Raw genomic sequence first — 12907 nt, 5'->3', positions numbered from 1 at the left:
AGTGGATTGGCACTCAGAGGATGTGATAACCTTAAATGCTCTTATATATATAACTTTAATATATACTTATGTAATTAAGTTGACTGCCTATTTTTTTTTTAAAGTATCATTATGCTACTGGTATAGATGTAGTGGAGTAAGGGTGAGGAAGGAGATGCCTTAAAGGTGATTTCCTCTCTACTGTAGTTACGAATTCTCCTTAGCCTAGTTTAATATAGGACATCATATTTTAGCGTCCATATAGAGTAAAACCATTGATTTGCTCTGAAATATCTGTTTTGCAGCTTCTGTGAAAGGCGAGATAACCAGTGAACTAGCTTCGTCATCAGGTGTATCAACAGCTGGGTCAGTAGGGAGTTCAGCTGCTGATCCTACCGGACACGATATCATTACTGAACAGCCACGTTCTCAACATACGTTGCAGTCAGACTCTGTAGACCTGTCAAGCTGTGATTTGACAAGTACAGCTACTGAAGGGGAAGATGATGATGTGCTTAGTCGAAGCTCTAGCCAGATCAGTGCTGTCCAATCAGATCCCACTATGGACTTGAATGATGGTACACAGGCTTCCTCACCAATTAGTGATAGCTCTCAGACTACTACTGAAGGTCCAGACTCTGCTGTAACCCCTTCGGACAGTTCTGAAATTGTAAGTGTGCAACGGGCAGAGGGGGGATCCCCTTCTACTGAGGGTCCTGACATATCTCAGAGCTCTTCCCTGGAGGGCCCAGACTTGGATTCCTCTACTTATTCGTCTTCTACTTTTCCATCTTCAACTAATAACAGTGGAAAGGTCAGCAGCTCACACCCTTTTTGGAGAGCTTGACCTCCTTTTAACACTTTCAATTCAGCTATAATTAAAAGTTAAAATATCAGCTATCTGTTCAGTGTGTAGGTCATATGTAGGCAAGCATCAACAGTTTTCCACTCATTGGAAGAATGTGAATATTAAAGGCCTGATATAAATATGTTCTCTTAACCTTCAATTTATATAGATACATTATTAATTGTTTTGGTGCAGAAGGACTAACGGAAGTGTTAAAGGGTGAACAGAATTTGGAATGCTAGAGGACTATTTTTGGAACCTAATGCTTCATATTGTTTTCTGCTTCTGCTTTTTCACTTGACAACACAACACATTTTTATTCTATCTTAAAAATTTCTCCTATACTAGATGTATGTTGCATGATTTACTAGTGCAGCAGTTAAGAATCTAATAAACAGCTGAAGTATGCATAAAATATAGCTATGGTATGAAATTAAGCTCTCTGTTAGGCAAGTGCATTATGAGGTTGTAAATAAAAAAATATATAACTATTTGGAGCTAGAGAAGAAAATGCATTAGGGGGATAACTTGAAATTTCTTCCGGGCTGTGAGTTCTCCCCCTCAAGTTTCCAAACCTTTGTCTTAGGCTTACTGGCAGCATCGTAAGTATAGCGTCTAATACCTAAAAAAATAGTAAGTTTACAGTTTAGACAAGCAAATATTCCTGCAAATGTGAGTGTACAAGATCCAAAAGAGTGATGATAATTGCACTTGGGATGAAATTTAGGCAGTACAGATGCCAAAGTGAGCAGATATCCATTGGCAAGTTAGATTTGTTGATTAGTTGACAACTTGTGCATCTTGCAGATTCTTTCCACTGCTTTGTATGTCACTTTGTGTATGATTTAATAACTGTAATGACAAATACACATATATATATATATATATATATGTGGTTTTTTTACCTGACTGACAGACTTTAGTGGCATCCCTTTTACCTACATGTGGGCCTTTTAATTAATGATTTCCTGGAGCTTGTAAGATCAGGAAGTAACCAAAGAAGCATATTGGGTTTTTTTCATCTTCTTTTTACTGTCTTCTGTTATGTTTTTAAATTTTTTGGCTCTTGTGATTACTTTCCTCAAATACCTGCTGTCTATAAACTGCACTGGTATAAAGGATTAAAATCCTTTTCAAATGTGTCAGTTTTAGCACTCTGATTTAGAATGAGGGAATAGATATATATTCAGACTCACTTGTCTTTCTTTGGCTTATTTTTCTCTATGCGTTGTATCCTCAGTTTGATTTTTGTGTATTCAATACAAGAGAGGTTATGGAGAGTTTGGCAGCATGGTGCAAGGTCAGATTGTGACAGTGAAGCTGTTAGTTGTGGTTTGTAACTAGTAAATTAGAGGGACAACTGTGTTTAAAATAAGGAGACAGGGCTGTGGATAAAGTAACTCGCTTACATGTTCAGCCTTCTCAGTGCTAACATCCAAGTTCTTGACTTGACTGGAAGACTATCAGATGTGATGATTCTATTGTAGCTCCCCTCCCTCCTCCAACATTTGAGCTTCTCTGGGGCCTGCGCGCAGCTGTACACTAACGTATGAGGCTCACATTTGCTTTCAGATTATTTCTAGATTACTAACACTGCATGTTTAAACATTGTTACTGTGTGTTAAGCTAAGTTATTATAAGTCCTGTCTTTATACTCTGTAGGTTTTGGATGGTGCTGAAGGACAGTATTCTGGAATGCAAATTGGACAGCTGCAGGATGAGGAAGATGAAGCTGCAAATATTCTCCAGGATGATTCATCAGAGTCTTTCAGAAGTTCTTCTATTGGTATGTTGATAAATAAAGGGGGAAAAAAAGAAAAGATAGAAACATCTTTGGGGTAGATGTTACAGGTGAATCTGTTGTTTTTGCATTCACTGAAATGAATGTGAAAAATGAACAACTAGATCAAAATGAACTTCACATGCTTCTAGTGAATAACTTGTTTTGATCATTACTAATTTATTTTTCATGTTTTATAATGAAGTTCAATCCAGGTGCTTTTAATTTGCATCTAAAATGGTATTTTATGAATTGCCTTTTTTTCTAAAGCTCTTCAGCAGCCTCACCTGTTGAAAACCATGAGCCATAGTAGGCAGCCTTCTGATAGCAGTGTTGACAGATTTCCATCAAAAGAAGATGCAGTGGAACCTATTGATCATGAAAATAAGGTGAGAAAGTGATCTTGTTTAAAGTATAAAGCAACTAAGGTTAAAAAAAAAAGTTTGTGATTGTGTAAATCAGCTATGAGCATGGGTAGCTTGTACATATAGGATGCTTCATTATAAGTCAAAGCAAAAAACATTAAATAATAAATCTGAGTAGTAGTACTTAAGGTAAGGTGAAGTGTTAATCTTCAATGCAATTGCGAGCAAAACCATAACAGAACTCATACTTAAGCTGCTGAGAACAGAAACCTCTTTTGTTTGCACATTAACAGTGTATACTAATTACCTGAAGTCTTTTTTATTGTTAGCTGCACACATAACTGATCTCAGAAGTTACTTATACCTTACTGTAGCCTCTCTTTCAGCAGAGATGCTCATGCAGTTCTAACTGGTGGTTATTTCTTCTTTTGTTTTTTGACGTTAGTGCTGGGACAAAAGGAGCTGGGTTTGTGGCAGGCAGAGCTTAGATTAACTTGGGCTGCTGTCTTAGCATAGAACTGCAGAAAGTTGTTAATGTTCTTTGAAAACGACTCAAGGATGAATTGCTTCTCATACAAAGTTTCATTCTCATACAAAGATCATTGTATGGTGTCAAAAAGTAGTTTTATCAAACTCTTCCAGATATAAACAAGTCTTGAGTAATTTCTATAATTTATAATTTCCATAATTAAAATTAAACTATATTAAACTCTGATTCTTGAAACAAGCTTCTTGAAAGCATTAAGATTAAAGAGCTTATTTTGGAATATGTATTAAATGTATTTCATATTTTAACCTCTGAAATTTTGTGAGTGTGCAGTACTTCTAAATCAAGTTGTGCTTAATGTTTTATGTAAATCAAAAATTGATTTCTATCTCCATAAATATTGTGATTTGTTTTTTTTTAGCCCTCCAGGGTAAAAGGAGACATAGGTCACTACACCGATGGAAATTCTGTGCCCTTAGTACACTGTGTCAGACTTCTGTCAGCCTCTTTTCTGCTTACTGGGGAGAAAGGAGGTAATTTTCTCTTCAGTCTCATAATGGTTCTGATGCAGATGTTCATCTAGACAGCAGAGAAACCTAGAAACACTTATGCAGTTTTTATAGTGAGTCCCATTTTGAATGATTTGACGTACAAAGTGTTGCTGTAATTTTCTTGTCTTAATACTTAATTATATCTACTGTTTGTAAACTCTTGATAAATAAACGTAAGGGGCTATTGCATCTTTGCACCTTTCTGTGGGACCATCAGTTTATAGGTTGGTGCGGACTTGGAAAACCAGCCTAATAATCAATATGGGTTTTCAGTTGTTAGTTAAGTGCTCAGTTTTTTGTCTCAAAAATATTAATACCTAAAAGCTAAACAGTCAAAGTTCATTCTGCAGAAACTCCTAAGAACAAGTTTAGAAGACCACAGTTCTAATATTTTTACAGTAGTTTGTTTATATTGCCTAATTGGTGATACGTAAACCAAGACATGTAGTATCTTTATTTAGCTTTACCTGTTAGCTGTGCTTCCATTCAGTGATGTTTGTTTTTTAAAATATACTCCAAGTTAGTAAGGTGATTGTCCCTACTTATGCTTGGGAAATGTACCTCCAGGAATTAAATGATTTCGGTATAAGAAAGCAGATAATTGAGCTAAGGGTTTTTATGATACATGCACTTGTTTTAGTTTCTTCACTGGGAAGTCTGTCACAGGTACATGTTTTTGTGTCGTTATGACTCAAGTGAGCATCTCAGGTCTCCTTGTTCTATTTCTAACCTATTAGTTGTTAATTGCTCTGCTAATGTACTATTCCTGGAAAGGCAGCATAGCAGCTGCATTCTCAGAATTGAAGGAAGTGAACTGGAAGTGGGGGATTACTGTCATTATTTATTATACTGTCTTCTTCCCACCCACCAAAATGAATAAATAAATGCCCGCTACCACTGATAAGCTGGAAGTACTTGCTCTGGCCTCAATATCTTTTTCTGTTTTATTCAGACTATAAGCTATTTGTATTACAGAGAGTTACTAATTAATTTAAAAAACAATTTAGGAAGATTTTCAATATTTTATTTTCCTTTTATTAGCTTTAGTTCCAGATAGAGATGTGAGAGTCAGTGTAAAAGCCTTGGCAGTAAGTTGTGTTGGAGCAGCTGTTGCCCTTCATCCTGAGTCTTTCTTCAGCAAACTGTATATAACACCCCTTGAAGCAATGGGAGAAGACTATGGTATGTTGTGATTCAGATCTTTTTAAATAATATGTTATAATATATATGGGTTTTCAAAAGAACAAAGCAGCTTCAATACTGAAAACTCTTTAAATCCAGATGTTGCATCAGTTTGTACTAATTCACTGTGCTAACGGTGTCTGTTGCAGAGCCACTGGAAATAATTTTATTGAAAATAACACACAGTTTCCACGTCAGTGCCTAATGTGAGATTATTATTTGTTCTTTTCATGGGAGTGGAAGAACTGCACTGTTTCAGACTAGTAAAAGTTAGTTTAACACAACTGCTACATAGAAGCTGTTTATTTCTTGCATGTCTTCTTCTAATTTTTTTCATTTTAATTTATAGATTATTTCATTATTCGTTTTTATGAATTAAAATATAACCTTAAAAATGATACAGTGTAGTCAGTACAGAATTGGATGATTCAGCTGTTTTGATGCCGATAGTGGTAAAACTGGGGTGTTGACCAAAACATTTTTTTAGATTCCCCAGAGCATTTTGGTCTTGATTGCAATACAACATCAGATTTAGATTAGCTATTAGGAGGAATTTTTTACTCATGGGGTGGTAAAGCACTGGCATGGGCTGCACAGAGAAGTTGTGGATGCCCCATCCTGGGAGGTGTTCAAGACCAGGTTGGACAGGTGGGCCCTGGGTGGCCTGGTCTAGTGGGTGGCAACCCTGTCTAGGGCAATTGGAACTGGATGGGCCTTAAGGTTCCACCCAAGCCAATCTATGATTTTCTGATATGATTGATCAGTAATTTTTAGATACAGTAGTTGGGATGAGTGGTGTGATTAATATGTTTAATATGTTGAAGAGATCTGTGTAAGTTAGACCAAAGAAAGGCTCACTGAGGAGACATGCTGGTGTTGATGTATGTGGTCAGTACTGAAACATTTTTAGGGACCATATGAGTCTAAGAGAAGTGTCTTTAAAATAAAGTAGTTGTAAATTGTTTTCCTAGAGGAGCAGTATGTATCAGATATTCTGAACTACATTGACCATGGAGATCCCCAGATTAGAGGAGCTACTGCTATTCTCTGTGGAACGATCATCAATTCTATTCTGCTCAAATCACGCTTTGATGTGGAGAAATGGCTAGTAAATGTCAGAAGCTCAACAGGTAACAATTTTTTTTTTAAGTGTATCTCTTCTTTTCTGTAACCAAAATATCCTTTTGTTTCATTATTCTGAATTCTTTTTTCTTAGGAAATCTCTTTTCCTTGGTAGACTGCATACCTCTATTACAGAAAACACTGAAAGATGAGTCCTCTGTTACATGCAAGCTGGCTTGTACAGCTGTGAGGGTAAGCAGAAGTAAATTATCTATTCACACTACAATGCAGATCACAGGGACATTATTCACTGTCTAGGATCCACTGTTCTCAGGTGTATGCAGGAACAAACAGATAGAAAATGGTAATGTTGGTAGATCGTGTAGCAGTATAATGTGAAGACAATATCTTGAGTAATGTTAAATGTACAGGTATGAGCTGTAATGTTAAGTTAATCAACATTTGAGTGTGTTAAGTATAAAGATTATCTAGGCTTGGCAGGGAAGTATGAATGTCTATCAACTGGATTATTCTCTATTTGGAAATCAAAGAAGAAATGAGAATAATGACAAGTGAAATAATGATTGCTTTCTGATATAATTAAAAATTTAAACTGAGTTCTTAGAAAAATAATTGCTGTAAAATGGGTGAATGATCTTTCAGGCAATTGTTAAAATAGAAATGATAGCTGAATTTATGAGTTCAAGTTACAGCATGAGAATTTTATTTCTGTAATAAAATTGGTGCAAATTTTCTTGTTAAAAAGCAAAGTGATATTTCCTTGAGGAATTTTCCAAAAATACTGCAAAAAATAGGAGAATGAGGACAAAATAAAGACCAAGGGAAATTAATACACCAGTGAAAGGCACTGTGTGACTGTATTCCAGCTTAGGGGTCAGTGAGACAAAGTGTGGCTTTTAGTGCAGTGTGTTTATTTGGTGGATGAAATGATTTCACGAGATAAGGGGACTCTGTGGCGCATCTGAGAGGTTTTTCAACTATGGAATAGTGCTATCCCTTTAACTAACTGTTTCATGATCTCATTATTTACGTGTAGTGATTTGATTTGTGATTTAGTTTGATTTTAGAAGACCAGTAGGTATTGCTCAATTCAGACAACTGGCGCTAGCAGTCAGTTATGACTTTTTACTCTCAGTACATAGTGTAGTCTGACTACATACCTTTCATCAGAAACGTTGAGAAGCATTTTGAGTGGCTAATCCTCAAATGAGAAAGTATGCTGTAGTAAAATGAGACTTTTTAAAGTTTCATAGTTTCATAGTTTCATAGTTTCGTGCGGGTTGGAAGGGACCTTAGAGATCATCGAGTCCAGCCCCCGGGATTCGAGCCTCTGTGTAGCAGAGCTACAAAGTTCTGTAACTTTGGGGAAAAAGTCACACGTTGTTCATATTGCTGAGCAGTCATTAAAATGAAGTGTGACTTCTTCAACATCTAGAAATCAGAACCAGGTATGTAAATATATCCTGAGGAAACTATCTGAGGTTATTCTTTAACAGATAGTAATATGATGCATGTGTTCATAACCTCACTTGTTATTTGGATGGTTGTCCTCTGAGGCTTGGGTTCTTCTCTGGAGCTTAAATTCAGCAGCAGGTTTTAGAAGTTTTCATAGGCTTAGCCTTCCAAAGTAGCTACCGCTGGTGCTTTTTCTTCTAGCTCTTAAGCAATAACTTTTCCACATATTTTAAATAAAACAGATGTTGGTAGTCAAGCATACATGAATTTAGAAGAACTTTTCTGTAGTATAACTGAAAGTTGTTTTTCCTTTTTAGCACTGCATCATGAGCTTGTGTAGTAGCAGTTACAGTGAACTAGGTTTGCAATTAATTGTTGACCTCCTTACGCTGAAGAATAGCTCATACTGGCTAGTGAGGACAGAACTTCTGGAAACACTTGCAGAGGTGGATTTTCGGTAAGCGTTTATATTTTCCATGAACATTGTAACAACAAAGATTCTGTACATAGGATGCTGGAACCATAATGGAGAGCTTTTCCTTCTGAAAAATTTATGAGTTCCATAAAACTGGCTCAGATCGATCATTTGTGTAACAAATATGTGTCAAGTTCCTGGGACCAATAATACTGCATAGGAGATTTTAGCTTAATCTGTTTAACTAAAGTTATCTTTTAACAGTTAAGTTTGGAATGTGTTACCATCTTTGCTTTGTCTGGTACAATTGTGTAGGGTTAATAAAGGTTTTTAATAAGGAAATGTAATTCTTCTGTTACACTGGCCAGATAGTAGTTCAGCAAGTAACCTGCCTTTTCTAAAGCCAACCAAGTGTTTACTTTTTGGGTTTTCTCTGCAGCTGTTTTTTTCAATATAAACAAAATGCATATAAATAAAATACCCATAGCACTGAAGATAGAGTAACAACCTGTAATGTTAGCTAATACATCTTAAATTGATTTTTATCTTAGGCTAGTCAGCTTTTTGGAAGGAAAAACTGACAGCTTGCACAGAGGTGTTCATCATTATACTGGTGTAAGTAAATTATTCAATCAGTATGTATTTGTTTCTCAATTAAAATACCAGTGCAGTTTTGGTATTTCATGTTTAAATTTTATCAACACTGATAGGTAAATGTTTTGTACGCGTTAGACTTGTGTTCTGACACTGCAATTGGAAAGATACTCTATTACATAGATACAAATATCTTTGTGTTCTCAGATCTGTTTGTGGTTTTACTTGTTTTTAAAGTAAAAAACCTTTCTGCATTTCTGAATTATTTTTGCAATTTAGTGTAAAGATTATTGCACAGACTTGTATGACAAATCTCGCTGTTGCTCTTTTAACATTCTGGTGAAATGCTGGAAGTGTTCAATTTACTTCACTACTGTTTTATAGCTACTAAAACTTCAGGAGAGAGTGCTCAATGATGTTGTAATCTGTTTGCTTGGAGATGAAGATCCAAGAGTACGACATGTTGCTGCAGCTTCATTAATGAGGTATGTATTTATCTCAGAAAACAGTTTCTGAACTTTCTTGTTGTCAACATAAATAAAATAACCTGATAGTGTTATGTTTATATTTAAGGAAGCCATAAGAGACAAATGCAGCTTTGTTATATCTGGAGCATGCATCATTCTAAAATATCAGATGAGTTTGTTTTGCTGTTATTAGCATTACAGTTATGTTTATCTTTTACATTTTGGGGTCACCCTCTAATTTTCTGCTTATAACTTTGGAGGAGTGATTTGTTTAGTATCCTCACGGTAGTTGGCGGACTTTTGGGTCATCCTGACTTCCAAACATTGTTTCTATGTAGCATATTTAAAAATTGTCATGCTCTTTGATTGTAGTAATGTAGCCAAACTTGTTAAAGGTGGCTGCTGTCTGTATGCTACAGCTGCAATTATGTCCAGAGGCACCAAACAGTACCAATTAGTTGGTAGTTGATGTATTCAATTCAAGAATGCTGACAGAGACATACTTTAGAGAAGTGGCTGTTATAATGTGTATACGTAGAGATCCTATCTAAGACATACATATTTTTGAGCTACCATATGTGTAGAGTGCTTATTTTCTTTATTTAATCACAGTAGAAACCAGTTGTGTAAAGATGAATTCAGTGTAACAGTCCACTGTGAGTTTTACTATTTTAATTTAGTTTGATTAGGATGTGCAGCTTTCTGAATTGTGTATTACATAATTCCTAAATATTTTTCTTCTGGGCAATCCTGTCAAGGCTTGTTCCAAAGCTGTTTTATAACTGTGATCAAGGACAAGCTGATCCAGTTGTGGCAGTAGCAAGGGACCAAAGCAGCGTCTACCTGAAACTGCTAATGCATGAAACACAGCCTCCATCTCACTTTGCAGTGAGCACTATCACTAGGTATGTTGCATGGCTTGTCTCGCTTTAAAATGTAGATACGTTTCAATTCATAATGCCTATAATCGTATTTAAATCCTGCTTATGTATTCTTGACCAAATTTGTAGGAGTACCTATGGTAGTTTTAGGTCACTATTTGTCCATTAAGTTGCAGTGTAAGTGCAATGTTACCAGCTAATTGTGTTCTTCAGGTATGTTAATCAGGGCTTATAGCTCTAAACATGAAGTGACTTCTGTCAGTTGTAGAAGTTCTTAACTATGTGCCTTTTCAATATATAATCTTGTTCATGTAACAGTGTTGTGTTTTTGAAACAGCGGAGCTTTGTGAGATGTACATTCTCTACAGTAGTGTGTGAGCATGCAGAAATGTTGATGGGTGTGAAAAAAAGCAGAGATTTATGCCAAACTGGTGATGATTTCTGGAAAACCTAGTTAAATGCTGAGTTGGTGTAGTGTTTCTGTTTGCTAACAAAGAAATTTGGTCAGTAAACTAAATATGAAAATTGAATAAGCTGGTATTTAGAATGTTCTCATACTTTGTATTTCTTAATACACTTTAACAAGCTGTCCATAAAATCTGTAGTAGTAACTTGGTCCATGATCATTTTCCATTGAAGTACGTTTGAGCTTTAAGTACATGTTTTAGTACTATAAATATTTTTATTTCAGAACATACAGAGGTTACAATATGCTGCAAAATCCAACAGATGTCACTATGGAAAACAATCTTTCAAGAGTTGTTGCTGCAGTTTCCCATGCATTGACAATATCCACTACAAGATCACTTACGGTGAGTTTTCTTAGTTCCTATAGCAGTTGACCTGTGTATATGTATCTGCAGCTTTGCTATGGTGACAATAACAATATATTTAATTCTCACTTTTGAGGTATTTTGTTGTTGCTGACACTTCCAGTGATGAAACTGATTCATGCTTGGTTTTGACTTTTCAGTTTGGCTGCTGTGAAGCTTTGTGTCTTCTCTCCACAACCTTTCCAGTCTGCACATGGACTGTGGGATGGCACTGTGGGTATGTTCTTCATCCAGCATCCATGCTTCTAAAATTAATGTGCATGAAAGCATAGTGCTCTCACTTGGGTATCAGATGTTCCCGTTTAGATACTTACTGTTAAGCTAAGCTGCTCTTCTGTGTGAAGTTGTTCACCGTTACCTATCCCAGCTGAGACCAGGACAAGTATATATACAAGTATTTCTTCAGTAGCTTATAGTATATTCCTATTTAGATTAGTATGCATACTTGCCAAAAAGATGTTTTGCATTTCTTTGTATGACTCTCAAAAGGCATTTCTACTCTTATTTAGCTCTTAGTATCCTGAAGCTTTATTACAATTTTTTTTAAAATTTTTCAATAATACTCCCTTTGCTTGTCATCAAGTCTTTTCTTCCCATTCCCATTCTGGGTATAAATGTGGCGTGTTTGGCATGTGCTCTACAAGATGTCTTTTGTCTTAGATGACTAGACTGTGGATCTAGTTTTATGAAGTGTTATAACAAGTGAAATAAATTAGTATGTTATCAGTACTTAACTCAGAAGTAAAATTAGGAGCAGGGTTGGTTATTTAATAGTGTATGTCTCCGTGGGTATTGTTAATGTTTCTCATCCAAGCTGCTTAGAGCCAATTTTTAGCATTCTATCCTTTATCCTTTCTACTTCTAACCTAGTTTGCTGTGTTTTGAATATTCCTGCCTTATTCTTGCAGGGTTGCAACAACATTTTCTGTTCTAAATAGCTTAAAAAAAGAAGTTATATTTAAGATACACCAAGCATTCACAGATGATACAGTGATGTAACCTTTACCCTTTGTTCTGATCCTTACTTTACAAATTTTGAACCCATGTTCATATTAATTTGGATTTTATTTTTGTTGCACGATGTGTTTTTCATACTGGAAAATAAGATTGCAAATTTGAACCTCTTATGTTAGACACAAGAATTTTACCTGAATTTTATTCTGTCTTGAAACATTGACATTCCTGTGGATTAACAGCCATTGGAACTGCTGCATTCCTGTATAAAATACAGCATTCTGTAATTTATGGTTTTTAACTGTATGCAAACACTTGCATATTAAAAATATATATACATTATATATATAAAAGTACATTTTTAAATGAAATACACTATTCCTAGTGTAGCTTTATTAAAAAAAAATAAAATTATGCTTAGTGTAAATTTTATTTTCTGAAATTGTTCTAATTGTGTTAAACCTGAAACACTAGATTGAAAGACTTTTGGATTTAAAAAGAAATAATCTTAAACCTTTATTTAGAGATGACAGAAGGTCTTTTCCTGAAATAATGTTAGTAGTATTGTACAGGTCTAAATGTTTCATTTTCTGGATCCTGCACTGTGATCATAATCCCATGCAGTGCTACAGGCTTGGGCCCAAGTGGCAGGAAAGCTGCACAGCAGAAAAGGATCTGAGAATACTTGTTGACAGCTGGTTGAACATGAGCCTGCAGTGTTTCCAGGTGGCTAAGAAGCCTAATAGCAGTGCAGCCAGCAGGACAGGGAGAGTGATGGTCCCTCTGTACTCTGCATGGGGAAGGCCACACCTTGAGTACTGTGTTCAGTTTTGGGCCCCTCACTACACAAAGAAAGACATTGAGCCTCTGAAGTGTGTCCAGAGAAGATCAGTGAAGGTAGTAAAGGGTTTGGAGTGTGTCTTATGAGGAGCAGCTAAGAGAAATGGGTTTGTTTTGTTTGGAGAAAAGGAGGCTCAGGGATGATGTTACCGCACTCCGTTAATACCTGATAAGGAGGTTTTAATGAGGTGAGA

At 35.8% G+C, this 12907-nt stretch overlaps 1 protein-coding gene across 8 annotated transcripts in view; it reads left to right on the top strand.

The window, feature by feature from the left end:
- HTT (huntingtin) overlaps window positions 1–12907 on the top strand; it is a 70975-nt gene that overhangs the window by 14942 nt on the left and 43126 nt on the right. For 6 of the 8 annotated variants that reach the window (XR_014945524.1, XR_014945525.1, XR_014945526.1 and 3 more), the window contains 13 exons: window positions 285–793; window positions 2489–2612; window positions 2877–2995; window positions 3880–3991; window positions 5051–5191; window positions 6163–6321; window positions 6408–6505; window positions 8047–8186; window positions 8696–8759; window positions 9123–9223; window positions 9964–10110; window positions 10778–10898; window positions 11060–11136. Coding sequence is in view for 5 of the 8 variants with exons in the window: in XM_085545765.1 (XP_085401891.1) it covers window positions 285–793; window positions 2489–2612; window positions 2877–2995; window positions 3880–3991; window positions 5051–5191; window positions 6163–6321; window positions 6408–6505; window positions 8047–8186; window positions 8696–8759; window positions 9123–9223; window positions 9964–10110; window positions 10778–10898; window positions 11060–11136 (1912 nt within the window). In the remaining 3 variants the exon portion in view is untranslated. The remainder of the gene's footprint in view (window positions 1–284; window positions 794–2488; window positions 2613–2876; window positions 2996–3879; window positions 3992–5050; window positions 5192–6162; window positions 6322–6407; window positions 6506–8046; window positions 8187–8695; window positions 8760–9122; window positions 9224–9963; window positions 10111–10777; window positions 10899–11059; window positions 11137–12907) is intronic. The other 2 variants (XM_015862635.3, XM_015862634.3) reach the window with 1 other exon arrangement.

Source organism: Coturnix japonica, chromosome 4 (assembly GCF_054131305.1).
Source record: "Coturnix japonica strain WE chromosome 4, WE-NBRP24, whole genome shotgun sequence".
NCBI classification, from domain to species: domain Eukaryota; kingdom Metazoa; phylum Chordata; class Aves; order Galliformes; family Phasianidae; genus Coturnix; species Coturnix japonica.
This window is presented reverse-complemented; position numbering and strand designations above follow the sequence as displayed.